This window comes from Hypanus sabinus, chromosome 18 (assembly GCF_030144855.1).
Source record: "Hypanus sabinus isolate sHypSab1 chromosome 18, sHypSab1.hap1, whole genome shotgun sequence".
Classification (NCBI taxonomy): Eukaryota; Metazoa; Chordata; class Chondrichthyes; order Myliobatiformes; family Dasyatidae; genus Hypanus; species Hypanus sabinus.
Window position 1 is genome coordinate 15,995,768 of NC_082723.1, and position 24,629 is coordinate 16,020,396.

The 24,629-nt window shown below is 40.8% G+C and overlaps 1 protein-coding gene across 2 annotated transcripts in view; it reads left to right on the forward strand.

Annotated features, from left to right (window-relative positions):
* Window positions 1–5,437: 5,437 nt before the first annotated feature.
* The window catches only part of ass1 (argininosuccinate synthase 1), a 189,227-nt gene continuing 170,035 nt past the window's right edge, over window positions 5,438–24,629 (forward strand). The window contains exons 1-3 of one of the 2 annotated variants that reach the window (XM_059993722.1): window positions 5,472–5,583; window positions 8,914–8,977; window positions 13,783–13,895. In XM_059993722.1, coding sequence (XP_059849705.1) covers window positions 13,788–13,895 — 108 coding nt within the window. In that variant the 5' untranslated portion in view covers window positions 5,472–5,583; window positions 8,914–8,977; window positions 13,783–13,787. Of the gene's footprint in view, window positions 5,584–8,913; window positions 8,978–13,782; window positions 13,896–24,629 lie in introns of both variants that reach the window. The other variant, XM_059993723.1, reaches the window with a different exon arrangement.

Below are 24,629 nucleotides of genomic sequence, written 5' to 3' on the forward strand. Positions count from 1 at the left end.
CTGTCGGGTGCGGTGGAGGAGAGAAGGCACAGATCCATTACTTTCTGACTTGTTTTTATCAAAAATGATAATGACATCTCCAATTTACACTGTGCTGCTTTCATTACTATCGGGAATATTTTTAAAAACTCCTCTCTTTTCACTTTCCTGACTTTAATAATGTTAGACTTCCTCAACCATTATCCACCTTCCGGTCAGATCTTTCCTCTTTACAAGACGAGTGAACTAATTAGTTGGGCAATGATCAACTTTGAGTGAGGCACTTTTAATATAGGAGTATATCCTGATGGTATTATTGTTGGAAAGCCCCAGATGCATCATACGTAACCAGGAAAACTGCTGTGTCACTGAACTGAGTTAAAATTAACTTGAAACTGACTTCATTTTACTCTATCCAGCCTTATTTTGTTACTTAATTGGAGCTCCCACTCACAACATGTTTGTGATATTGATAATCAGAGTGCTTTGCACTGCCTGCCCACGCTGAGTGTTGGAGCAGTGTCACCGTGCGAAGAATCAGCTCAATCCTTTTAGCCTGCACTCGATTGTTACAAAGGAGCATTCTCACACTATTTCACCCCATAATATCTTTTTCTTTGAGTTTTCGGCTTATTTGAAAGCAATAACTGCATCAACTCACACTACCCTCTCAGTCATTGAATTACAGATCTGGTCTATTTGATCTACAAGTAAATGTTCCCTTTGCCCTTTTCCGCCTCCAAGAGGACCACAACTTTGTTGTGCCTCAATAACCCAGAGAGTTATGTTGGCTGGAGTCAGGGCTTTATGCTTTGGCTCTTGGTAGGGTCACCCATACTGAAAAGGTCTCTTCAATTTGGAATATAGATTTACAACCTCATTTTATTACTGCAATTTTTGGCATACCAAATGAAGATGGCAATCAGTTTTCCCCCTCAATCAGACGAATGATTGCTTTTGTAACATTAATGGCCAGAAGGTCTATACTACAAAATTGGAAAGAAGTAAATCCTCCTACTACATTTCAGTGGCTTTCTCAAACTATTTCTTATCTGAGTTTGGAAAAAATTAGAAGCACTATTTTTGACTCATCAATTAAATTTGAAGAAACTTGGAGACCGTTTATTCGACATTTTCATATGAATTAATTTGGCCTTCTCCAGACCTTTCTGCTTATTCATGTTCAGGTATGGAGTTCCGGAGTTCTTTGACACTATCTTATACTTGTAAACTGTTATTATTGCCTATGTTAGTTTAGTTTAGTGTTTTATTTTTTTTAATATATATTTTTTCTCACATATTTTTTAATATTTTTTTTTCTTTTTTAATGGTTATTTGTTTTTTTTTTCATATAATCATGTGGACTTGATTAAGGTATTTTCTTTTGTTGATGTTTAGTAGGATATTATTATCTTATTATCAATGTGATTTCAAGTCTATTGTATTTATAATTTACTTATTACTATGTTATTTTTTTTGTGTATATGTGAAAATCAATAAAAAGATTGAAAAAGAAAAAGAAAAGAAAAGGTCAAAGGGTAACAGTGGTCCACAGCTCCTCCAGGTTCAGGGGTTCAGCTCAGGGCTAACAACCCTGACCAGCAAAACAGAACTGTTATGGCAACAGCGATGAGGAATCATTCCACCACCTGAGAGTGACGGTATTCCTGAGCCTCCACCCGGGACTTGCACGACTGACAGGAATGAAAGCCAAGAGGAAGCTACTGAGATGATGAATGAAGCCCCGAGCACCACCAGAGATTGAGGACCGTCACTGCTGCACTAAATGCTGGCAGATGACTTCCCACCGGTGATTTTACCATTGTCCATAAACCTGTCTCCTCTAGTTCTTGACACTTCTGACACTATTTCCTTTCTTTGGTCTCCAGAACGTATGAAACTGTAAAGGGGACAATCTCTGCTTCAACAATCTATTCATAAGTTTGTCCACAAAGTCATTATATTAGCTTTTATCTCCATCTTCTCTAACATCTTCGAAACAGAACAGGTGAAATATCATCAAGTTCATCAGTCTCCGTGTCAAAGTTTTTAATATACAGTGGATTCCTGTTAATTGGGCCAACCATTTATTTCGGATAACTCTTAAAGAACAAAAGCTAAATCAAGAAAATAGACAGGATTCACTTCATTTATTTGGGCCACTGTACCAATTAATTGGGGTAGGAGGCTGTGGTCGAATTTTTCTCACTAGTCAATGCACACAAAATGCTGGAGGAACTGGGTAGGACAGGCAGCATCCATGCAAAAGAGTATAGTCAACATTTCGGGCGAAGATCCTTCATCGGGACTCTTGTTTGAGTTTCTCCTTAGTGTCAGTCATGTCCACTTATGTGGCTGTTAGACACTACACCAGGGGTGGGCAAACTTTTTGACTTGAGGGCCACAAAGGGTTCTAAAATTTGACAGGGGGGCCGGACCAGGAGCAGATGGACGGAGTGTTTTGGTAATACTCCTCATAAGAGAAAATAAAATATCATGGGATATGTAGAAAACATGTGCTTTAATTTCAATTGAAAATGAACAAATGCATTACAACAAAATATCTGTCTTTGAAGTCCCATGGTATTTAGCTATTTATTGAAATGAGTTTTAAAACACTGAAAATTAAATGAATAAAATACAGCTTTTTTAAATAGTAACAGTTATTATTTTAAAGCACTGAAAATTCTGTTATCCTTCAAGATATTATCATCATCACTCTCCTCCTGACTGTCTTTATTTCAAAAACGGTAGGAGATGCAGGTCTACTTGTCCTGCTCCTTCTTATTCAATTGTCCCCTGTGCCAAAACTCAACAATGACCAGCACAATGACAGAACACTGACAGCGCGCCAGTATGCGGAGCGCGTTATTTGATCTGGAGCGCATTTTTTATTTTGAGAACGTACGTGCACCTGCGCACTACTCATGTCCATCACTTAATAGAAATGACATGTATCATGTAAGGCTTATTGAAAAAAATATTTTCAAATGCATTTTTTACATAACACAACAAAGAAACTTATTTTTAATTTCAGTGGGAACAGTGTTGTTGGTCTCCCTTTTTAGCCAGCACATCAAAGTCTGGATTTAGTTTTGTTGTGGCGATTCTCAGGATGGATCTGAGGTGTTAGTCAGTTAACTTGGATCTGTGGCTGGCTTTGTTGATGTTCATGACGCTGAACGCCTGTTCACACAAATAGGTCGAGCCGAACAAAGAGTAAAGCGCAAATGTGGAGTAATACGCTGCACCTCAACAAAGGTCAATGTGTAGCGGTGTGCTACATGCCGCGCTAAAATTACGACACGGAGTCGGTAACTGCAGTCGAAGAAAAAAACTTTATTCGAAATCCCCAGCCTCACTTTTAAGCCTCCCTCAACCTGCCCCCCTGCGCAGAGGCTCCAAAGCTCTGTGCTCGCAAACCCCCGCAGGCTATCTCCCTTAGCCGGAACGCTGGCTAATTGTGAGCCAGTTCGGATGTGCCAGGAAATGGGTCGCCACAAATGTATATAGAGTCCGTCATCTATTGGGAAAACGTTAACAAGGTTTATTAATATAATTTCATCAAGTTCTGGGGCCGGATTAAAAAGCTTAACGGGCCGCATATGGCCCGCGGGTCGTAGTTTGCCCATGCCTGCACTACACCCTGCAGAGAGCGATCAGCTATTAAATAGCATCAGTTGTGTGTGTTTGTGTTCAAAAGGCAGTGATTTTTGTCACTGATAGTTGGCAAGAAATAAGCAGTAAGACAATTCAGTACTGTTTTGCTCACCAAAGTTTCAAGCATTCAGACTTTGAGATGCCAAAAATGACCGGGAGTGTAAATAAAATGATTTTGCTATTTCAACAGGGTAGGAATCTTGAAGAATTTGATGGTATCTACAATCATCTTGATTGTTCCAATGAAAATGAAGATGCAATCATATAAAGCAATGTACAAATGCAGTCCATTATCCACACGAAAGACGAAAGTCAGTAAGAAGAAAGAGCTGATTGTGGACTTCAGGAAGGGTAAGACGAAGGAACACATACCAATCCTCATGGAGGGAGAGTGAGCAGTTTCAAGTTGCTGGGTGTCAAGATCTCTGAGGATCTAAACTGGTCCCAACATATCGATGCAGTTATAAAGAAGGCAAGACAGCGACATGCCCTTCTCTCACTGCTACCATCAGATAGGAGATACAGAAGCCTGAAGGCACACACTCAGCGATCCAGGAACAGTTTGTTCCCCTCTGTCATCCGATTCCTAAATGGACATTGAACCCTTGGACACTACCTCACTTTTTTAAAATATACAATATTTCTGTTGTTTTGCACAATTTTTAGTCTATTCAATATACATATTGTAATTTATTTATTTATTATTATAGTTTTATTTTAACTTACTTTTTCTTCTATATTATGTATTGCATTGAACTGCTGATGTTAAGTTAACAAAGAAAACGACTAATGAATTCCTCTGTCAATATCTATTTGGAACTAATACACAGTTTTGCAGTACTGTAGAGACATTGGTAGTGTCCTAATTTGTTCTATATTTCATGTAAATACAGAAATTGTTACTCAGTTAAACAGTAGTTTGTATTTTATACCTTTTAGCCATTTCCATGAAGCTTCAGCTAATTGGGCCAAAATGTACTATTGCTGATGTGTCCCGTTAAGACCATAAGACAAAGGAGCAGAAGTCAGCCATTCAGCCCATCGAGTCTGCTCTGCCATTTTATCATGAGCTGATCCAATCTCCCCTTTAGTTCCATTCCCCTGCCTTCTCACCATAACCTTTGATGCCCTGACTACTCAGACACCTCTCAAACTCTGCCTTAAATACACCCAATGACTTGGCCTCCACGGCTGCCCGTGGCAACAAATTCCACAGATTCACCACCCTTTCAGTATTATTTTTTTATTATTTGCACTAAGTTGTCTTCATTTGCACATTCATTGTCTGTCTCTGTCTAGATTTTTTTAAATCATAAATTCTATTGTGTTTCTTAATTTTCCTAGATGCCTGCAAGAAAATAAATCTCAAAGTCTTCTGGCCTTTTTTTATTGGGTTATTCGGGTCCCTCGCTGTGTGGCTGCCTGTAAGCAGACAAGATTTCAAGGTGTATGATTTAAACATTCTTTGTTAGTGAATGTGCTTTGAGGTAGCATATGGCGTATGTACTTTGATTTTGACTTTTTTTGGAGGGGGGGTCTTTGTTTCGTGACTGACTTTGATAATGAATGAATTGATAGGATGGTTGGCATGCATATGATGTGGCCCTCTATCCCATGACAATTCAAGTGCTCTAGATACATTGTGGGAGAGTCTTTGCCACCTCCTCTTGCCTCATTTGGAGGGTCCCGACCGCTCAACCCCGCCCATTGCGAGCACACACACCGCCCGCGCAGGAGGGGGGGGGGGGTGCGTCTCGTGACGTCAGGACGCCGGGGGCGGCGAATGGGGCGTGCGCCTGCCAGTCAGGGCCCGTCGGCCCGCCCCCTCACGCCGTCGCGCAGAATCAGTAGCGGCGCGAAGTGGGGGATTTTAAAAAAGACGCGAGTCGGTGGGATCGCAAAGGCAGAGCGGAGCGGAGAGAGGACGCGGCGGTCGGGACACAGGTAGGGGCGAGCCGCGCCGCGCCGCGGCATTCCCTCACCTGCTCGGCTCCATTGCCATGCCTGGACGGGCAGCCTGATTTTATTTCCTCAGCCCTTGCTTGTAGTCCTTACACAGTTGTCTTTGCATTTTGTGTTTTACTTTAGAAGTTGAAACACATAATAACGACTGGCGCGCACGGTTGATGCAGGTCTCGATCGGAAAGTTCGCCTGTTCGACCTGTTGTTATATGTCGCTCCAGTGAGTTTGTTTGAAAGTAAAACTCCCTCAAATCCAGATGCAGATGATGATATTGCCTCTGGGTATTGCAAAGTTGTCCTGATCTCCTGCGGAGTGGCATAATAAAGAGTTCCTGTTGGTACAAAACGACCGGTCTTTGAGATCTAATGGACGAGGGATTTTTTTTGTGTGTTTCTACGTTCTAATTTGGATTCCTTTATGCAGTATAGTCAATCGCTTCAAGACTAGTATGGGGCCACTGGGAATAACTTTTCCCTGAAGCAACCGTAACTTCGGTTCGGTAGGTTGTAAACACTGTAGGAAGCAAAGTTAACAAAATTCACGACATATGCCGGAGATATTAAATCTGAACATAAACAAGAGAAAAATCGGCAGATGCTGGAAGTCCAGTGTGTGTGTGTGTGTGTGTGTGTGTGTGTGTGTGTGTGTGTGTGTGTGTGTGTGTGTGTGTGTGTGTGTGTGTGTGTGTGTGTGTGTGTGTGTTGGTTGCTTGGATTTCCAGCACCTGCAGATTTTCTCCTGTTTTGTGATCGGACTGCAGAACTGTGAAGTTTCTTCCAGGGATGCCTACCCTGAAGAAGTTTAGATCGTCCCTTCTCTCCAGCCCCGCCGGAGGGTCCCTGCCCGAAACGTCGACTGTACTGTTTTCCATCGATGCTGCCTGGCCTGCTGAGCTCCTCCAGCATTTTGCGTGTGATGTTGATTCTGAAATCTGTATTCAGAGCTTCCTGATGTAGACAGAAAAATTGTGATGATTGGTGAGAGGTGGATTTAGGGAAATGAGAATTCCTCCAGAGTATATTAATAAAATAGAACATAGAACAGTACAGCACAAGAACAGGCCCTTCCGCCCACAATATTGTGCTGAACTAACTAAATTAGTAACCAAATTACTAGCTAAACTAATTCCTTCACCTCCATCCATTTCCTGCCTATTCATGAGCCTAGGAGTCCCATGGGTATTTGCATTTGCCACTACCCGGGCACCCACCGCATCTCGTCAGAACGTACCCCTCTCAACTCAGAAGCATGATTGTTGGGGGGGGGGGGTGGAAAATATTGGCCATCTATCTGCGCCTCTCATAATTTTATAAACTTGTATCAGATCGCGACCTCTCAGCCACCGCTGCCGCGCAGTCCTCTAATCCCGGACAGCAATCTGCTCTGCTCCCTATCCGTAGGCTCTGTATTCTTCCTCATAATGAAGCAACCAGATATGAATGCACTACTCCGGACGCAGTCCAAGTTTTATAAAATTTCAACACAACCTCCTTGATTCTTGATCTCAGTTTGTCAACTACTCTGTCTCCAGTACCCCGCGTAGCTGTTTTCCGGGAGCTGTGGAGATCCACCTGTACATCAACACTGTTAAGGGTCTTGCTTTCAAACTGTGCACAGGCCCTTTCCTTCTCCTCTCCCAAAGTTCACCTCCCATTCCTGCAACGGACCTATATCCCGCTGTGTATCCTTTGCCAGCTCGCTATGCGGTAGGCAATACCTACCCTTGGATACCTAAAGCGTTTCGTAATCGGCAACTATATGAATTTTTAATGCATGATCCCCGCCACTGCAGAGCTGTCAAAGCTCTGCGAAGCGTATTTTAAACAAGCAATCAAGTATTAAAATCTGAGTTGGCATTTGATTAGCAGTAAGGCTGGCAGTTGCCTATGGGCTGTATGAGAATCACTGGCCTAGATAGGTATCTGGTGATGCCGTGGACTGTAGGGGAGGTTTGCCAGCCTCTGTTTCTGAGTTGTGGCTAAGGCGTGTACATTTAAGCACTTACAGAAAATTTTAAACTTTTATATTGGACTCTATAGCAGTTTGCAAAAAAAGGGTGAAATTTAGTCTGTCAGGCTTCCTGGTTCCCCAGCTGGTTTTCACAAAATGGATACAACACTTGGACCAGTTGAGACTATTAACTCCACACCAGAGACACACAATTCATTTCTCTTCAAATTGCTGTCCAGAAAATTGAATCATTGTACATTAGCTCTGTTAGTGGACTCTCCTCTCCTCCATTCAGTCAATACTACCAGTTCCATAACTTTTCTCAAAAGCCCATCCTTTGAAGTATTGTCCCATCACCAGCCTGGGCTTCCTTTTCCCAAACGACTGTGAACATAATTTCTGCCAAAGAGGAGATGAGCATTGCCTCAGGCTTTGACCTTTTCAAGGTGACTGATGAACAGCTGGCCTTCGCTAGGCCTCGGGGAAGCCTGGAGGTTGAAGCAAGGGAGGCACTGGAGAGGGAGGTGTCCTTGTGGCTCTCCCTCAGCGCCCCAAGCCCACGGCCCATTTTTATCCCCTGTCTGTGAGGATGTACCCCTCCTGGTCCTATCATTGCCTTAAGTCCCTACCACAGTACTCTGTATCCTAGCTACCAAGATTATCTTTATTTGTCACGTGAACATCAGTGAAATGAATCGTTTTACACCAAATCAAATCAGCGAAGATTGTGCCAGGCAGCCCATGAGTGTCACAATGCTTCCTTCCAGCACCAACGTTTCAGGGGTTGTTTTTTACAGGAAGAGAACTGCTTTGCTGTAAATGTTTGGTCACACAGTCTCCACTGTGAAAGTCCTAACTCTCCAAAGTGCATTCACCCATTGCTCTGGTGTTCAGTCACCCGTGTGAATTCCTGAAAGCAAGGTCTCGTTCCCCTTCCGATTTTTCACCCAAGTTAGAGCGGCATGGTAGTGTAGCGGTTTGTGTAATGCTAATACGGACGCCAGCAATCCGGGTCCAATTCCGCCGCTGTCTGTGAGGAGTTTGCACACTCTCCCCGTGACCACGTGGGTTTCCTCCAGGTGTTCCTGTTCCCTCTCACAGTCCAAAATCAGGTTAGGATTAGGGATAGTAAGTTGTGGGCATGCTATGTTGGTGCCAGATGCATTTCACTGTATGTTTCAATGTACATGTGATAAATAAAGCTAATCTTTAAAACTTCTCGGCCCCTTGTTCCTCTCGTCTCTAAACTTCCACCGTCGCTTTCTTCAGTTATCCAGTTTCTTACCGATTTTTGTGGTATTGGTGGCCAAGGTCCAAGGTTTTGGAACTTAATTTTTTCTCCTTTTACTTCCTTAAAACAGCAATATCTTTGAGCAACCTTTCGGCAAGTTGCTGTCATTATCATCTTCAGTTACAAAGGCAAAGGTATTGTACACACGCAAAATGCTTATATACTTGGTTCCTGAAGCATCTTAAAAAAGTTACTTGCGACATTAAAACAGGAAATCTAGATATTGCTGTAACTGAACAATGGGTGATTTGATTTATATTGCAACAGTGAGTCAATAAATGATTTTATTATAATATTGTATAATTACTCTGCAGGATTAAAAGTCAGGGTCAGCAAATGGATGATAGTAGGAGTGAGAATAAACCATGTTGTATTACAAAAAAAAATCAGGAATCTCAAGCTCTGTCACATTTAAAATACTTTCAAAGTTCAAAGTATATTTATTATCAAAGTAACAAATACGTCACTATATACTACCCTACAATTATTCTTTTACAGTCATTCAAGTAGAACAAAGAAATATGATGGAAATTAATTTAAAAATTACAAACTCGGACAAGCAACCAATGCGCAAAATAAGATAAACTGTGCAAATGCAAAAAAAAAGAAACAAATGATAATGATAAATGTGAAAAAGCTGTTCATTGTACAAACATCTGTGGTTAAATTTAGTTCATTTAAAGACTCTCTAGACTTATCCTTAGTTGTGTTTTGTAAGTCGGCCTATATTCTGGGGGATTTTTATTAAAAGGACAACTTCATAAAACTAACTAATAGTATTGACAACTGGTACCGCCAATCTTAAAAGCTTTTTTTTGATGGTACACTTAAGTAATTTGCCTCATTAGCCCTGATTATCCAGTCATTTTGGAGGGGAGGTTTATAGCTGCTGAGCTCAAGAAGACTTTTAGTGAGCAGGGAGAATGGGTTCCCCTCGTTTTACCTGATGACAGTTCCTGTCCCCTACCTCCTGCAGTCTGTGTGCTCTCACACAGGGTAGAAAATCCTTCTGGATAGCAAACCAAAATAGGAAAATCTGTAATTCTTGTAACAGTTTAAACATTTTACATAAAGATTGGAATCCGTTCACAGATTGAAAGAGGTTGAGGTATTAGAGTCCATTTAATTAAAAAAAAAAATAAAAATGTTGATATTATTGTTCTGTGGGAAGTAGACACTGGAATAATGGAGTTTTTGGAGTCTAAAGTGTGTTTAAACAACTGATAACAAACTGTTCAAAAATGCTGTAGCATTTTCAGTGATTTTGTTTTACATAGAGAATGACGTGATACAGGTCCTCCCTAATATGCAAACTCAACAAAGGAGAGTTTTGGGGACCGGCAGGACAGGCTTTGGGCTGCTGTGTGGGATGGGAGTATTTCCATATGCCTGCTCTCTGATTTACAACAGTTGGATTTTGGAGCAGACTTGATGGGCTGAATGGCCAGATTTGGCTCCTTTGTTTTATGCCTAATTGAGTTGAGCAGAGTTGGGACAGCTGAGTGAACTCACTCTCTCACTCAGTGAGAGGGGGCGGCTGGCTGCTCTTCCCATTCCAGCTCGCTCTCCCGTCACCACAGTTGCTGTGATCCCCTCCCACACGGTGTTTATGCTCATTTCCACATTACAAAGTGTCAGGTTACAAACAGATCTCTGGAACAGAACTCTGCTGTAATCTGGGCTGGACCTGTACTCTTTTTAAATGTTGGCGTTATTGCAATACTTTGAGGTTGCTCAATATGCCCCGTGCACAAGCAGAGTAGGTGATTTTATTAGTGCTCATTCTTGGAGTTAGTACCAAATTTCCTGCTCCAGAGCTGACAAGCTCATTCAGTTTTTATCTCAGATACTGAGTTAGCTGCATTCAAAGAATATTGAGGTAATGACAGAAGTTTGACCTTGTGCTTCTTTGGTTCTGGAATTCTAGCTAAAAACACTTCCCCTTGTAAAACATCCAAAAGTAAAGGCTGATTTATACTTGTGCGTCGCATCTACGCTGTAGGTACCGCGTACCCTACGCCATAGGGTGACGTGCACCTCCCCCAAAAAGTAACTCGCGCGTCATGGCGACGCAGACCTCAACAACTGTGATTGGTCCGCTTGGTAGCATCGCATTTCCTCCTTCGCATTTCCGGTTGCTTCTTCTCCGCCATGTCTGTACACCGATGTGAAATAGATGAACCAAATCGTCAAATCTACCCGCGAACATGCGAAAATGTTTGAAATGCATTTCCTTGTCCATGTCTCTCACGAAGAAACTCAAAACAGTAGCATAGAAACCGCCAACTAGCGTTTGGGCGCACACCAATGCATGCTCACTACGGTGTAGAGCCTTCGCAGAAGTGAAAATCGGGGCCAGGGCATAGCCTGTACACACAAGTATAAATCAGCCTTAACGGTGCAATAGGCGTAAGGCGGTAGTGTAGTGGTTAGCACAATCAATTCTAGCCGCCACCTTTAAGGAGTTTGTACATTCTCCCCATGACTGTGTGGGATCCCTTCCACAGTCCAAAGACACAGCAGTTGGTAGGTTAATTGGTTATTGTAAATTGTCCTGTGATTGGGCCAAGATTAAGCTTATCTAGGCGGCACAGCTAGAAGATAAAATAAATTAAAGATGTGTGTATGAAATGAGGGAACTGGATCCACTCTAAATTTAATACAAAAGCAGATAGGGCAATCTCAGTCTGCAAAGACGCTGCCTGGCCTGCTGAGTTCCTCCAGTATTTTGCGTGTGTTGCAAAGTTGAGGTGGGATAGGTGAGAAGGAGGTTGGGGTAAAGCTCAAAGTACATTTATTATCAAAGTATACATTACATAACCTTGAGAGTTGTCTTCTAACGGGCAGCCACGAAACAAAGACACCCCAAAGAACCCACAAAAAATGGAGACCATTGAACACCCACTGCACAATGAAAATAAAACAAATCAGGCAGACGATAACCGCGAGCAAATAGCATTCTGAACTGAAGTCCACAAAGAGAGTCCCGTAGTTCAACGCAGAGCTGAGTCGTGGCGAGTCCCGTCCCTCGCCTCGAACCCTGTCACTCTGACGTTTCCAGTCAGGCCTGGCACCTACATCAACGTCTATATCACGGCCTGGCGCCTCGATTCAGCCTGAACGTGAGACTCTGAGCAGTGGGTTTCAAGAAGCCGGAATAAAGGGATGGAAACTGAATTAATCGGTGCCTTTCTCTTGCTGGCAGTTACTACATGCAGGTTCATTCTGGTGGCTAACCACCAGCTGAAACTTGTCATCCCTGAATAGTTTCAATGGAGAAGTGCATTGCTGCTGGAACAGGTGATGCGAAGCGATATTAAACCTGATTCTGATTCTGGGTCCTTCATGAAAGAGGATAAAATAAAACCCCGTGCAATCGACGGGAAAATGCTAAAATGAATTAGCGTCAACACACACAAAATGCTGCAGGAACTCAGCAGGTCAGGCAGCGTCCATGGAGATGAATGAACAGCCAATGTTTTGGGCCAAGATCCTTCCTCGTGACTGGAAAGGAAGTCAGGAAAGGTGCCGGAATAAAAACCTTCACTTTTCCCACCCACCTGGCAGATTGTGCAGTGACCAGAAAGCAAAGAGGGGTGTTCTGTCAGAACGCTACTGCCTATCTTCTATATAAAGTACTTAGGCTAGGCTGAGGTCTCCTCACATATGGTGTCAGAACTGGTAGCATAGTTGAAAGTGGGGAGGGGAGTTCCAGGCTGCAGGAAGTGTCAATGCAGAGATTGGTCATATGCACATTGAAACATCGCAGCAAAATTTGTCGTTTTTATCAAATCAGCTCTGTGAGGATTGTGCTGAGGGCAGCCCGCAAGTTCACTCATCCCAAACCGTACGTCTGAAACGGGAGCACCATGGGAGAGCCCACTTGGTCAGGGGGAGAACGTATAAACTCCTTACAGACAGCAGCGGGAATCAGTGATCGCTGGCGCGGTAAAACAATTGCATTACCCGCTACTCTACTTTGTCACCCTGCACTGTGCGTTGGTCAGATATGCCAAATTTGCAGGAGGAATGTGAGGAGGTGCGTTTGTGGGCAACAAGCGGGCAAGATTATATTAAAAATGGGAGGAGGACGAGGTGGGTAACAGAGAGGTCTCGGTGTACATATCCATAAGACATGGGAATGGAATTATACCATTCAGCCCATCGAGGCTGTAGCTGGTACTCCATAATGTCTGATTTATTATTCCTCTCAACCCCTTTCTCCTGCCTTCTCCCTGTAACCTTTGACACCTTCACTAATCAGGAACAAATCAACCGCTGTATTAAATATGCCCAAAAAAGAACAAATCGCGCAAACAATAGAAAGTAACATTCAGAACTAAGGTTCAGGAAAGCAAGTTCACAACCACAAAGCCATTTTATCACCGCAGGCAGTGCAGAAGCCCGTGATAATTGGTGAATGAAAGGTTTCTTGTAGTTTTAGAGATCACTTGTCATAAGTGAACCACCATTTCATTCTGTTCACAAGTGCTAACAACCCTCTTTCAAGCTAAAGAATAATTTTATACAACAAAGTGATGTTTATTCTGTTATTTAATAAAACACTTTTGTCTGATTTTTTTTATTTGGATAAATATGTAAGCATACTAATTCACAACCATATTCTCTGTAGATCTTAAAACTACAGCTAGACATTTCAAGTGCTGGTGCCAGGTCTGTTTCTCTTGCTACAGATACTGTATGATCTATTACATATTCCCAGCATTTTCTGTTTTTAGTCCAGATTTCCATCATCTCCAGTTCCACTGATTGATTTTTTTGATATTTCAAGTTGTTTGACTTAATCTTTGTGAATGGGATTAAAATATTTCTTGTAAAATACTGGGGCTACTTTGATTTATGCTTTGCCTTTCTTTGGACAATTTTAGTGGTAATTAACAGCCTTGTTTATCTTATTTTTCTCCCTTCTTTTCTTAAGGCTCAATGTCTCAGTCAAAGGGTACAGTGGTTCTTGCCTACAGTGGTGGTTTAGACACCTCATGTATTCTGGTCTGGCTGAAGGAACAAGGATATGAAGTCGTCGCATACCTGGTAGGAAGAATTTGAATTTATTCTATTATTACCTTGTGTTAATCTCCATTCACTGAGTTTAGGCTTAAATGAAAAAGGTAAATGATATTAGGACAAAAGTCCTACTCTTTAACACAAAATGGGGTGCAGTAGAATTTTAGAATAAAGATATTAACTGGGCTTGACAACTCCACGTGTTTGTGGCATGTTTTGGGAAATCACAAGAGTCCTGGATGTGTCACCACTTGCTGGATGAACACGGTGACTTTACTTGGCATGAGCTGTTCCACCGCGACACACACTCCATTTTACATTTATTGATTACATTTTGTCTTCACATCCTGTTTCTTAAAATGACATTGCTTACATGCTGTCGGTTCATCTGTATGTTCAGGAAAATTATTATGTTCAACTGGCGGCGGTAATGCACCTTTAAGTTGGACTACCAACTACCACAAAATGTCAGAAGAGGAAGAACTACATTTGTTTGGTATCTTACCGAGCAACAGTACTAACAATGTAGTACTCCCTCAATATTGTCCCCTGTTGCCTGGGTGAAGTCCTGGAGTGAGCCCTGTGCTTTTAGGCAACACGCAATTTGCTAGAGAAGCTGAGCAGGATCAAGCAGCTTCGGTCAGAGGAAAGAAACTCTCGAAGCCCTGCATCGGATTGACGACTAACATCAGAGGAGAACTTAGTGGAACGTCCACAGAACCCGTTTGGAAGGGCAGATACTTTTTTTTATTAAACTTTTTTTATTGCATTTTTAAATGGTTACAAAGTATGAAAAATCAATGTATATAACCCTTACCCCCTCCCCTTAACCCCTCCCCCCTAACTGCCCTATAGAAAGAAAGAAAGAAAGAAAGAAAGAAAGAAAGAATGCCTGGTTGTTGGAAGATCTCCACATGCTCCATGGAATTCGTAACAACTTTAATATGTATATTTATTTCTTTCCCCTAATAACCAATTGTTTCATCTTCAGAGCATCTATATATTTAATCCTGTCTTTTGTAAATAAGGGCTCCAAATTTTCAGAAATGTTTCATATTTATCTCTTAAATTATAAGTAATTTTTTCTAATGGAATACAACCATAGATTTCTTTCTTCCAAGAATCTATACTTAAATGTGTATCCGATTTCCAAGTAACTGCAATAGCTTTTTTGGCTACTGCCAGTGCAATTTTTATAAATTCTTTCTGATACTTATTTAGTTTGAGTTTCGGTTTTATCCCTTCAATATCACCTAGTAAAAATAATATTGGATTATGAGGAAATTGTGTTCCTGTAATTTGTTCCAGTAAAAGTCTTAAATTTGTCCAAAAAGGTTGAATTTTAGTGCAAGACCATGTCGAATGTAAAAAAGTACCAGTTTCCTGGTTACATCGGAAACACTGATCCGATAAATTTGGATTTAATTTTTTTATTTTTTGTGGTGTAATATATAATTGATGTAGAAAATTATACTGCATTAATCTTAACCGAACATTTATTGTATTTGTCATATTATCAAGACATAGTCTTGACCAATTTGTTTCTTCAATTTTAATATTCAAATCACTTTCCCATTTTTGTCTTGACTTATGGACTCCTTGTTTAATTACCTGTCTTTGAATCAAGTTATACATGCAAGATATAAATTTTTTAATATTTCCTTTTTGAATTAAAATTTCTATTTCATTAGATTTCGGCAATAACATTGTTTGACCTAATTTTTCTCTTAAATACGCCCTTAATTGAAAGTAACAAAATAAAGTGTTATTTGATATTTTATATTTATTCTTTAATTGATCAAATGACATTAATATACCTCCTTCAAAACAATTCCCTATATATCTAATCCCATTTTGAATCCAATTATATAAAAGTTGATTGTCCATTGTGAAAGGAATAAGTCTATTTTGAATTAAAGATCTCTTTGCTAATAAAGATTTTTTTGTCTCATCATCAACATTTATCTTATTCCATAAATCAATCAAATGTTTTAATATAGGAGATTCTTTCTTTTCCCGTATCCATTTAGATTCCCATTTGTATATAAAATCTTCTGGTACATTTTCTCCTATTTTATCTAATTCTATTCTAATCCATGCCGGTTTATCTTTCTCGAAAAAAGATGCAATAAATCTAAGTTGATTTGCTTTATAATAATTCTTAAAATTTGGAAGTTGTAATTCTCCTAGATCAAATTTCCATGTCAATTTTTCCAACGATATTCTTGACATCTTACCTTTCCAGAGGTATTTCCTCACATATTTGTTTAACTCTTGAAAAAACTTCTGGGGTAATTGTATTGGTAATGATTGAAATAAATATTGTAATCTAGGGAATATATTCATTTTTATAGTATTTACTCTACCTACTAATGTTATTGGTAATGCCATCCATTTTTCAAGATCTTCCTGAATTTTTTTCAAAAGTGGTAAGTAATTTAATTTGTATAAGTTTTTTATATCATTATCAACTCTTATACCTAAATATTTTATACCATTTGCTGGCCATCTAAATTGAGTTATTAATCGACATTGATTATAATCTCCTTTAGTAAGAGGTAAAATTTCACTTTTATCCCAATTTATTTTATAACCCGATATTTTCCCATATTCTTCTAGTCTATAAGATAATTTGCGTAGTGAATGTAATGGATCTGTTAAATAAAGTAGAACATCATCAGCAAATAAGTTAATCTTGTATTCTTCCTGATTAACTCTGAAACCCTTAATATCTGGGTCCATTCTAATTAATTCAGCTAGTGGTTCTATTGCCAACACAAATAAAGCAGGTGATAGTGGGCAACCTTGCCGAGTTGATCTTGTTAACTGAAATGATGTTGAAATTTGACCATTTGTCACTACTTTAGCTTTGGGATTAGTATTTAAGGTTTTAATCCATTTTATAAATGATGTTCCTAGTCCATATTTTTCTAATACCTTAAATAAAAAATCCCATTCCAATCTATCAAATGCTTTCTCTGCATCTAAAGCAACTGCCACACTCATTTCCTCCCTCTTTTGTGCTAAATGGATTATACTAAATAACCGAGTTACATTATCTGCCGATTGTCTATTTTTGATAAATCCTGTTTGATCCATATGCACTAATTTTGGTAAGCATTTAGATAATCTATTAGATAAGATTTTTGCTATTATTTTATAATCGGTATTTAATAAAGAAATAGGTCTATATGATGCTGGTTTTAAAAAGGTCTCTGTCTTTTTTTGGCAATACTATTAAAATAGCTGTTGAAAAAGATTCTGGAAGTTTATGCGTTCTTTCCGCTTGACATATTAACTCCATAAAAGGAGGAATTAATAAATCTTTAAACTTTTTATAAAATTCAGGTGGAAAACCATCTTCTCCTGGAGATTTATTACTTTGAAGTGATCCCAAAGCTTCTTCAACTTCCTTCAATGTAAAAGACATACCTAATCCCTTCTGTTCTTCTGTATTTAATTTTGGAAGAGTTATTTGTGATAAAAATTCTTCTATCTTAACATCATCATTCTTTGATTCTGATTTATACAACTCAGAATAAAAATTCTTAAAAGCCTCATTAATTTCTAGAGGTTTATAAGTAATTTCATTCACTTTTGTCCGAATTGCATTTATTGTTTTAGAAATCTGATCTGTTTTTAACTGCCATGCAAGAACTTTATGTGATCTTTCACCTAATTCATAATATCTCTGTTTAGTTCTCATAATTGCTTTTTCTGTTCGATATGTCTGGAGTGTATTATATTTTAACTTATTAATAAGTTGTCTTCGTTTTTCTTCTGTCATATTTCTTTGAGATTCTTTTTCTAATTTTATAATCTCTTTTTCCAATTGATCTATTTCTATCATATATTCCTTCTTAATTTTAGAAGTATAACTTATTATCTGGCCTCTCAAATATGCTTTCATTGCTTCCCACAATATAAATTTATCATCAACTGAATGTAAATTTGTATCTAAAAAGAACTGAATCTGCTTTTTCATAAAATCACAAAAATCTTGATGTTTTAGTAAAATTGAATTAAATCTCCATCTATAAATTGATTCCTCTTTATCTATCATTATCATTGTCATTATTAAAGGAGAGTGATCAGACAATATTCTTGCTTTATATTCCACGTTTTTCACTCTATCTTGAGTATTTGTTGATAATAGGAAAAAATCTATCCTTGAATATGTTTTATGTCTATTTGAATAGAATGAATAATCCCTTTCTTTTGGATTGATTCTTCTCCATATATCAATCAAATTTAAATCTTTCATCAATGATAGAGTTAATTTTGCTACTTTTGATTTTGTAATAGCCTTTGTTGATCTATCTAAAACTGGATCTAAACAAAAATTAAAATCTCCACCTATTAATATTTTATCATGTGCATTAGCCAAATTCAAAAAGACCTCCTGTATAAACTTTACATCATTTTCATTTGGTGCATAAATATTCATAAGAGTCCATAGTTCTGAAAAAATTTGACAATGTATAATTAAATATCTTCCTGCCGAATCAATTAATACATTTTGTATTTTAATTGGTAAATTTTTATTAACCAAAATTGCAACTCCTCTTGCCTTTGAGTTAAATGAAGCTGCAATAACATTTCCAACCCAGTCTCTTTTTAATTTCTGATGTTCTATATCCGTTAAATGAGTTTCTTGTAAGAAAGCTATATCTATTTTCATTTTTTTAATGTATGTTAAAATTATTCTTCTTTTCACTGGTCCATTAAGCCCATTAACATTAAAACTTAAAAAATTCAATAAATTAGTCATTATTTTTATTTATGTTACTCCAATCTATAATAATACCTAATCCTTCAACTTTCATTGTATCCTGGGAAATCTTTTTAAAAGTCTCCATGTTGCTATGTGTGTCCCCACCAATCATCCAGGCAAAAGAATAGAAGAAAAATAGAAAATAAAGAAAAAAACAAAATACCCCCCTACTAACGTTGTGAAAGAAAGGAAACACAACATTACCCCCCTCTATTGTACAGGTCATGGCAATCGCCATGATTACACACGTGAATCCCGTAGTAACCGATTCAAAGCTCCCCAGCCCCCCTGCAACATAAAAAATATACATATAAAAAAAACATACTATTCTCAATTAATATTTCTAAAATATTACTTTTCTCCCTTATATCGTCCTTAAATGTCCATCAGTTCCATTTGCTTTCTCTGTCTTCGTCTTTAACCATTACATTTAGAAATCTCTACTTTTAATTAATGAAGAGATGAAAGTTTTTGTGCAAACACCTCCACATCTTGATAATCAGAAAAAAATCTTTTTCCTTCCTCCAAAAAAATTATCAGTGTTGCTGGGTGACGCATTAAAAACTTATAACCTTTTTCCCACAAAACCTTTTTAACTGGATTAAATTCTTTCTTTCTCTTCAAAAGGTTATAATTTATATCAGGATAAAAAAGAACTGGTTTCTCAGCTATCATCAACGGACCTTTTCTTCTTTTAGCACCCTGGGCAGCCGCCCTCAAAATCTTTTCTTTATCCTGGTATCTTAAACATCTTATCAAAATTGATCGCGGATTTTGATCATCTTGAGATCTTGGTCTTAAGGCTCTGTGCACCCTTTCAATCTCAATTGAAGTTTCTTCTCCCATTTCCAACTTTTCAGGAATCCATTTTTGAAAAAAATTTATTGGGTCTTCTCCTTCGGTACCTTCTTTAAGTCCAACAATTTTAATATTGTTGCGTCTACTAAAATTTTCAAGTTTATCAATTTTTCCCACGAGTTGTTTTCTTTCTGATGTCCAGGCATCATTATCATCTTCCATCCTCTTCATTCTTCCCTCCATTTCTTCCATTTTGACATCCAAATCTGTAATTTTCTTTTCCATTTTTTCCTGTTTCTTTGTCATTTTATCAAACATAGCCTCCATATTTGTTATTTTTTCTGTAATTACTTTTTGGTTACTTTTAATTACTTTTAATGCATTTAATTTTTCTAATTTATGCATTATTTGCCTCAAAGTCTTTTTTGTATTTTCAGAGGAACTTTCATCTTGATCTCCGTTTTCGTCTGATTTTTCCAGAGAGTCTGTCTCTCTCTCAGACTCACTTTCACTGTCGGTTTCAGTCGTTGCTGGGTTTTATAGTTCTGGTTGCTCTCTTTTGCGCATGCTCGTTCCTTTACGCTTGCGCAGTTTTCGTTGATCTTTCCCTTTAGAAATGGCCGATGCTGCCGCAGTCTCCTTTTCTGTTTCACCGGTGGTGTGTTGTACCTGAGTCCGCGGTTCTTCGGTAGATGTAGGCCTTGATTCTGTTCCAACTTGAGCGGTCTTCGCGGCAGCAGTTTTCTTCGTCCTCTGTTTATGAGGCATAGCTTAAAACAATCCGGAGTAGTTTATAAGTAACCTTAAAAAAGTATTAATTAACTTTTCTTCACTTAAACATTAATTTATTAATTTTTTACGGGAGGGCTGGGCTCCAGCGTCTCGATCCTACGTCATCATGTGACGTCCCCCGGAAGGGCAGATACTGATGTTGGAAAATCCTCATGCAGAATTAGCTAGTTAGCACACAAAGTTGAATAAAGTTCAAAACTTTTTTTCCCTTGGAAGTTGCGTGAATATTTGTTTCCTGTGACAGGTTTTTCAGCACAAAAGCATTTCAGTATTGTGACTAAACAAAGGTCAGTGTAGAGAGGTGCCTTTTCCCAGGGATCTACACCTGCTTCAGTGAGAGTGGTGGGTCGGGCAGAGGAACAATGGACAATGACACAGTAGCGTAGCAGTTAGTGTGACACCATTACAGTGCAGGACGTTCCCGAGTTTGGAGTTCGATTCTGGAGCCACCTGGAAGGAGTTTGTTTGTCCTTCCTGTGAAGTGCGTGGGTTTCCTCCGGGTGTTCCGGTTTCTTCCCACGGTCCAAAGATGCCCCAGTTAGTAGGTAAATCGGTCATTGATTAGGCTAGGGTTAAGTCGGTGCATCTCATTGGGTGGGAAGGGCCTATTCTGCGCTGTATCTGTAGTAAATAAATTCCGCCGGTCTCTTTTAACAGCCTGATCTAAAGTTCGCAAAGCCGGATTTGACTAGTGGACCGTGATTTGGGTGCTCCATAGTGAAACTAAATTGATTTTTGTTAATGAATTCCAGAGCTATAACCTGCAGGAGTCAAGATCCTGCTTCAGGGTTTCAACTCGAGATGTTGACAGTTCCTTTCTTCCCACAACGTGCCGCATGACCCACTGATTCCTTGCAGAACTTGCCGCCGTAACTTCCCTGTGTAATCTTACAGGGTAATTTGAATGCTCCTTTGGTTTCGTGTAGCTTTCTGATTAAAGAACCATAGGCTAAATGCTGGAAAGTAGGGTCTGTTTGGTTGGATTGCAGTATAGAATTGTTATCTTTCTTGTAGTTTGAACTCTCTGCTGTTTGAAATTTTATATAATCACCTATATACATGGAATTTTTGACTGAGTTTCCAGTAGGTACAGTTGCCTCTGTGTTTTTCTGAAAACTTCTTGATTTCAGTGGCAGGTACCATGTTGCTATCTTATTGGTTCTAATCTGGTATGAGAAGATCATGATTTATTTTCTTTTTGTCTTTCTCTTTGTTTTCTCTCACCATTCTCCTTTGCTTTTATGATGTTTAAAAAACCGATCATTAGCGGTCATTTCTAAGCCTCGTTCTTGACTCTGAAAGGAACTGTAGGGATTGCAGGATCCAATGGCTTTTAAATCCCCTGAGGTTAACACCGAGGTGCGAGTCAGCACTTTCTACGCTGCGTAAAGACTCACAAAGCAGCAGTCAACAACTCGTTTCATTTTGCCCACTTCATTACTGCTTTGTGTCTCGTTGGCCTTTCCTTCTTCCTCTTCAAGCCTGTCAATGTGGTTCTGCTGGATTTGATAATTAAGGAGCTCCATTCAGTGTTGCCAGGAGAGCTCCTGACTGAAATATCAACTCAAGCTGAAGCTTTGAAGGAGAGCTCAAATTAGAACAGGATAATCTTTAGCTTCTGTAATATTATCTGCTGAGAAAGGATTTGCTTTCCATTGTAGAATTTTTAAAAATCAAACTTTTGTTAAGTCTTGCCCTGACCAGCTGCTTTCCTGCAATGAATGAACACTAGGCTTACTGCACTTGCTCTCTGCGAAGCAAACGTTGTTGAGCAAAGATTTATTGATGGGGTCATTAGAATGAGAATCAGGGTTATTATCACTGAAATATAACTTGAGGTTTAACACAAAATACACTGCAGATGCTAGGGTCAAAACAACACATACAACATGCTGGAGGAACTCAGCAGGTCAGGCAGCATCTGTAGAAACGAGCAATCAACTTTTCGGGCGGAGACCCTTTGTCAGGACTGAAGGCCTGAGATGATGACTGCTCGTTTGGTCCTGACGAAGGGTCTCGGCCTGAAACGTTGACTGCCCGTTGAGTCCTGACGAAGGGTCTCGGCCCGAAACGTTCACTGTCGGTTGAGTCCTGACGAAGGGTCTCGGCCCGAAACGTTCACTGCCCGTTGAGTCCTGATGAAGGGTCTCGGCCCGAAACGTTCACTGCCCGTTGAGTCCTGACGAAGAGTCTCGGCCCGAAACGTTCACTGCCCGTTGAGTCCTGACGAAGAGTCTCGGCCTGAAACGTTGACTGCCCGTTGAGTCCTGACGAAGGGTCTCGGCCTGAAACTTTGACTGCCCGTTGAGTCCTGACGAAGGGTCTCGGCCTGAAACGTTGACTGCCCGTTGAGTCCTGACGAAGAGTCTCTGCCAGAAACGTTGACTGCCCGTTGAGTCCTGATGAAGGGTCTTGGCCCAAAACGTTGACTGCCCGTTGATTTCTGACGAAGGGTCTCGGCCTGAAACGTTGACTGCCCGTTGAGTCCTGACGAAGAGTCTCTGCCTGAAACGTTGACTGCCTGTTGAGTCCTGACGAAGAGTCTCGGCCCGAAACGTTGACTGCCCGTTGAGTCCTGACGAAGAGTCTCTGCCTGAAACGTTGACTGCCCGTTGAATCCTGACGAAGGGTCTCGGCCCAAAACGTTCACTGCCGGTTGAGTCCTGATGAAGAGTCTCGGCCCGAAACGTTGACTGCCCGTTGAGTCCTGACAAAGGGTCTCGGCCTGAAATGTTGACTGCCCGTTGAGTTCTAACGAAGAGTCTGGGCTCGAAACGTTGACTGCCCGTTGAGTCCTGACGAAGGGTCTCGGCCTGAAACGTTGACTGCCCGTTGAGTCCTAACGAAGAGTCTCGGCTTGAAATGTTGACTGCCTGTTGAGTCCTGACGAAGGGTCTCGGCCTGAAACTTTGACTGCCCGTTGAGTCCTGACAAAGGGTCTCGGCCTGAAACGTTGACTGCCCGTTGAGTCCTGACGAAGAGTCTCGGCCCGAAACGTTGACTGCCCGTTGAGTCCTGACGAAGAGTCTCTGCCTGAAACGTTGACTGCCCGTTGAATCCTGAAGAAGGGTCTCGGCCCGAAACGTTGACTGCCCGTTGAGTCCTGATGAAGGGTCTTGGCCCAAAACGTTGACTGCCCGTTGAGTCCTGATGAAGAGTCTCGGCCCGAAACGTTGACTGCCCGTTGAGTCCTGACGAAGGGTCTTGGCCCAAAACGTTGACTGCCCGTTGAGTCCTGATGAAGAGTCTCGGCCCGAAACGTTGACTGCCCGTTGAGTCCTGACGAAGAGTCTCTGCCTGAAACGTTGACTGCCCGTTGAGTCCTGACGAAGGGTCTCTGCCCGAAACGTTGACTGCCCGTTGAGTCCTGACGAAGAGTCTCTGCCTGAAACATTGACTGCCCATTGAGTCCTGACGAAGAGTCTGGGCTCGAAATGTTGACTGCCAGTTGAGTCCTGACGAAGGGTCTCGGCCTGAAACGTTGACTGCCCGTTGAGTCCTGACGAAGAGTCTCTGCCAGAAACGTTGACTGCCCGTTGAGTCCTGATGAAGGGTCTTGGCCCAAAACGTTGACTGCCCGTTGATTTCTGACGAAGGGTCTCGGCCTGAAACGTTGACTGCCCGTTGAGTCCTGACGAAGAGTCTCTGCCTGAAACGTTGACTGCCTGTTGAGTCCTGACGAAGAGTCTCGGCCCAAAACGTTGACTGCCCGTTGAGTCCTGACGAAGAGTCTCTGCCTGAAACGTTGACTGCCCGTTGAATCCTGACGAAGGGTCTCGGCCTAAAACGTTGACTGCCCGTTGAGTCCTAACGAAGAGTCTCGGCTTGAAATGTTGACTGCCTGTTGAGTCCTGACGAAGGGTCTCTGCCTGAAACGTTCACTGCCCGTTGAGTCCTGACGAAGAGTCTCTGCCCGAAATGTTGACTGCCCGTTGAGTCCTGACGAAGGGTCTCGGCCTGAAACGTTGACTGCCCGTTGAGTCCTGACGAAGAGACTCGGCCCGAAATGTTGACTGCCAGTTGAGTCCTGACGAAGGGTCTCGGCCTGAAACGTTGACTGCCCGTTGAGTCCTGACGAAGAGTCTCTGCCAGAAACGTTGACTGCCCGTTGAGTCCTGATGAAGGGTCTTGGCCCAAAACGTTGACTGCCCGTTGATTTCTGACGAAGGGTCTCGGCCTGAAACGTTGACTGCCCGTTGAGTCCTGACGAAGAGTCTCTGCCTGAAACGTTGACTGCCTGTTGAGTCCTGATGAAGAGTCTCGGCCCGAAACGTTGACTGCCCGTTGAGTCCTGACGAAGAGTCTCTGCCTGAAACGTTGACTGCCCGTTGAATCCTGATGAAGGGTCTCGGCCCAAAACGTTCACTGCCGGTTGAGTCCTGATGAAGAGTCTCGGC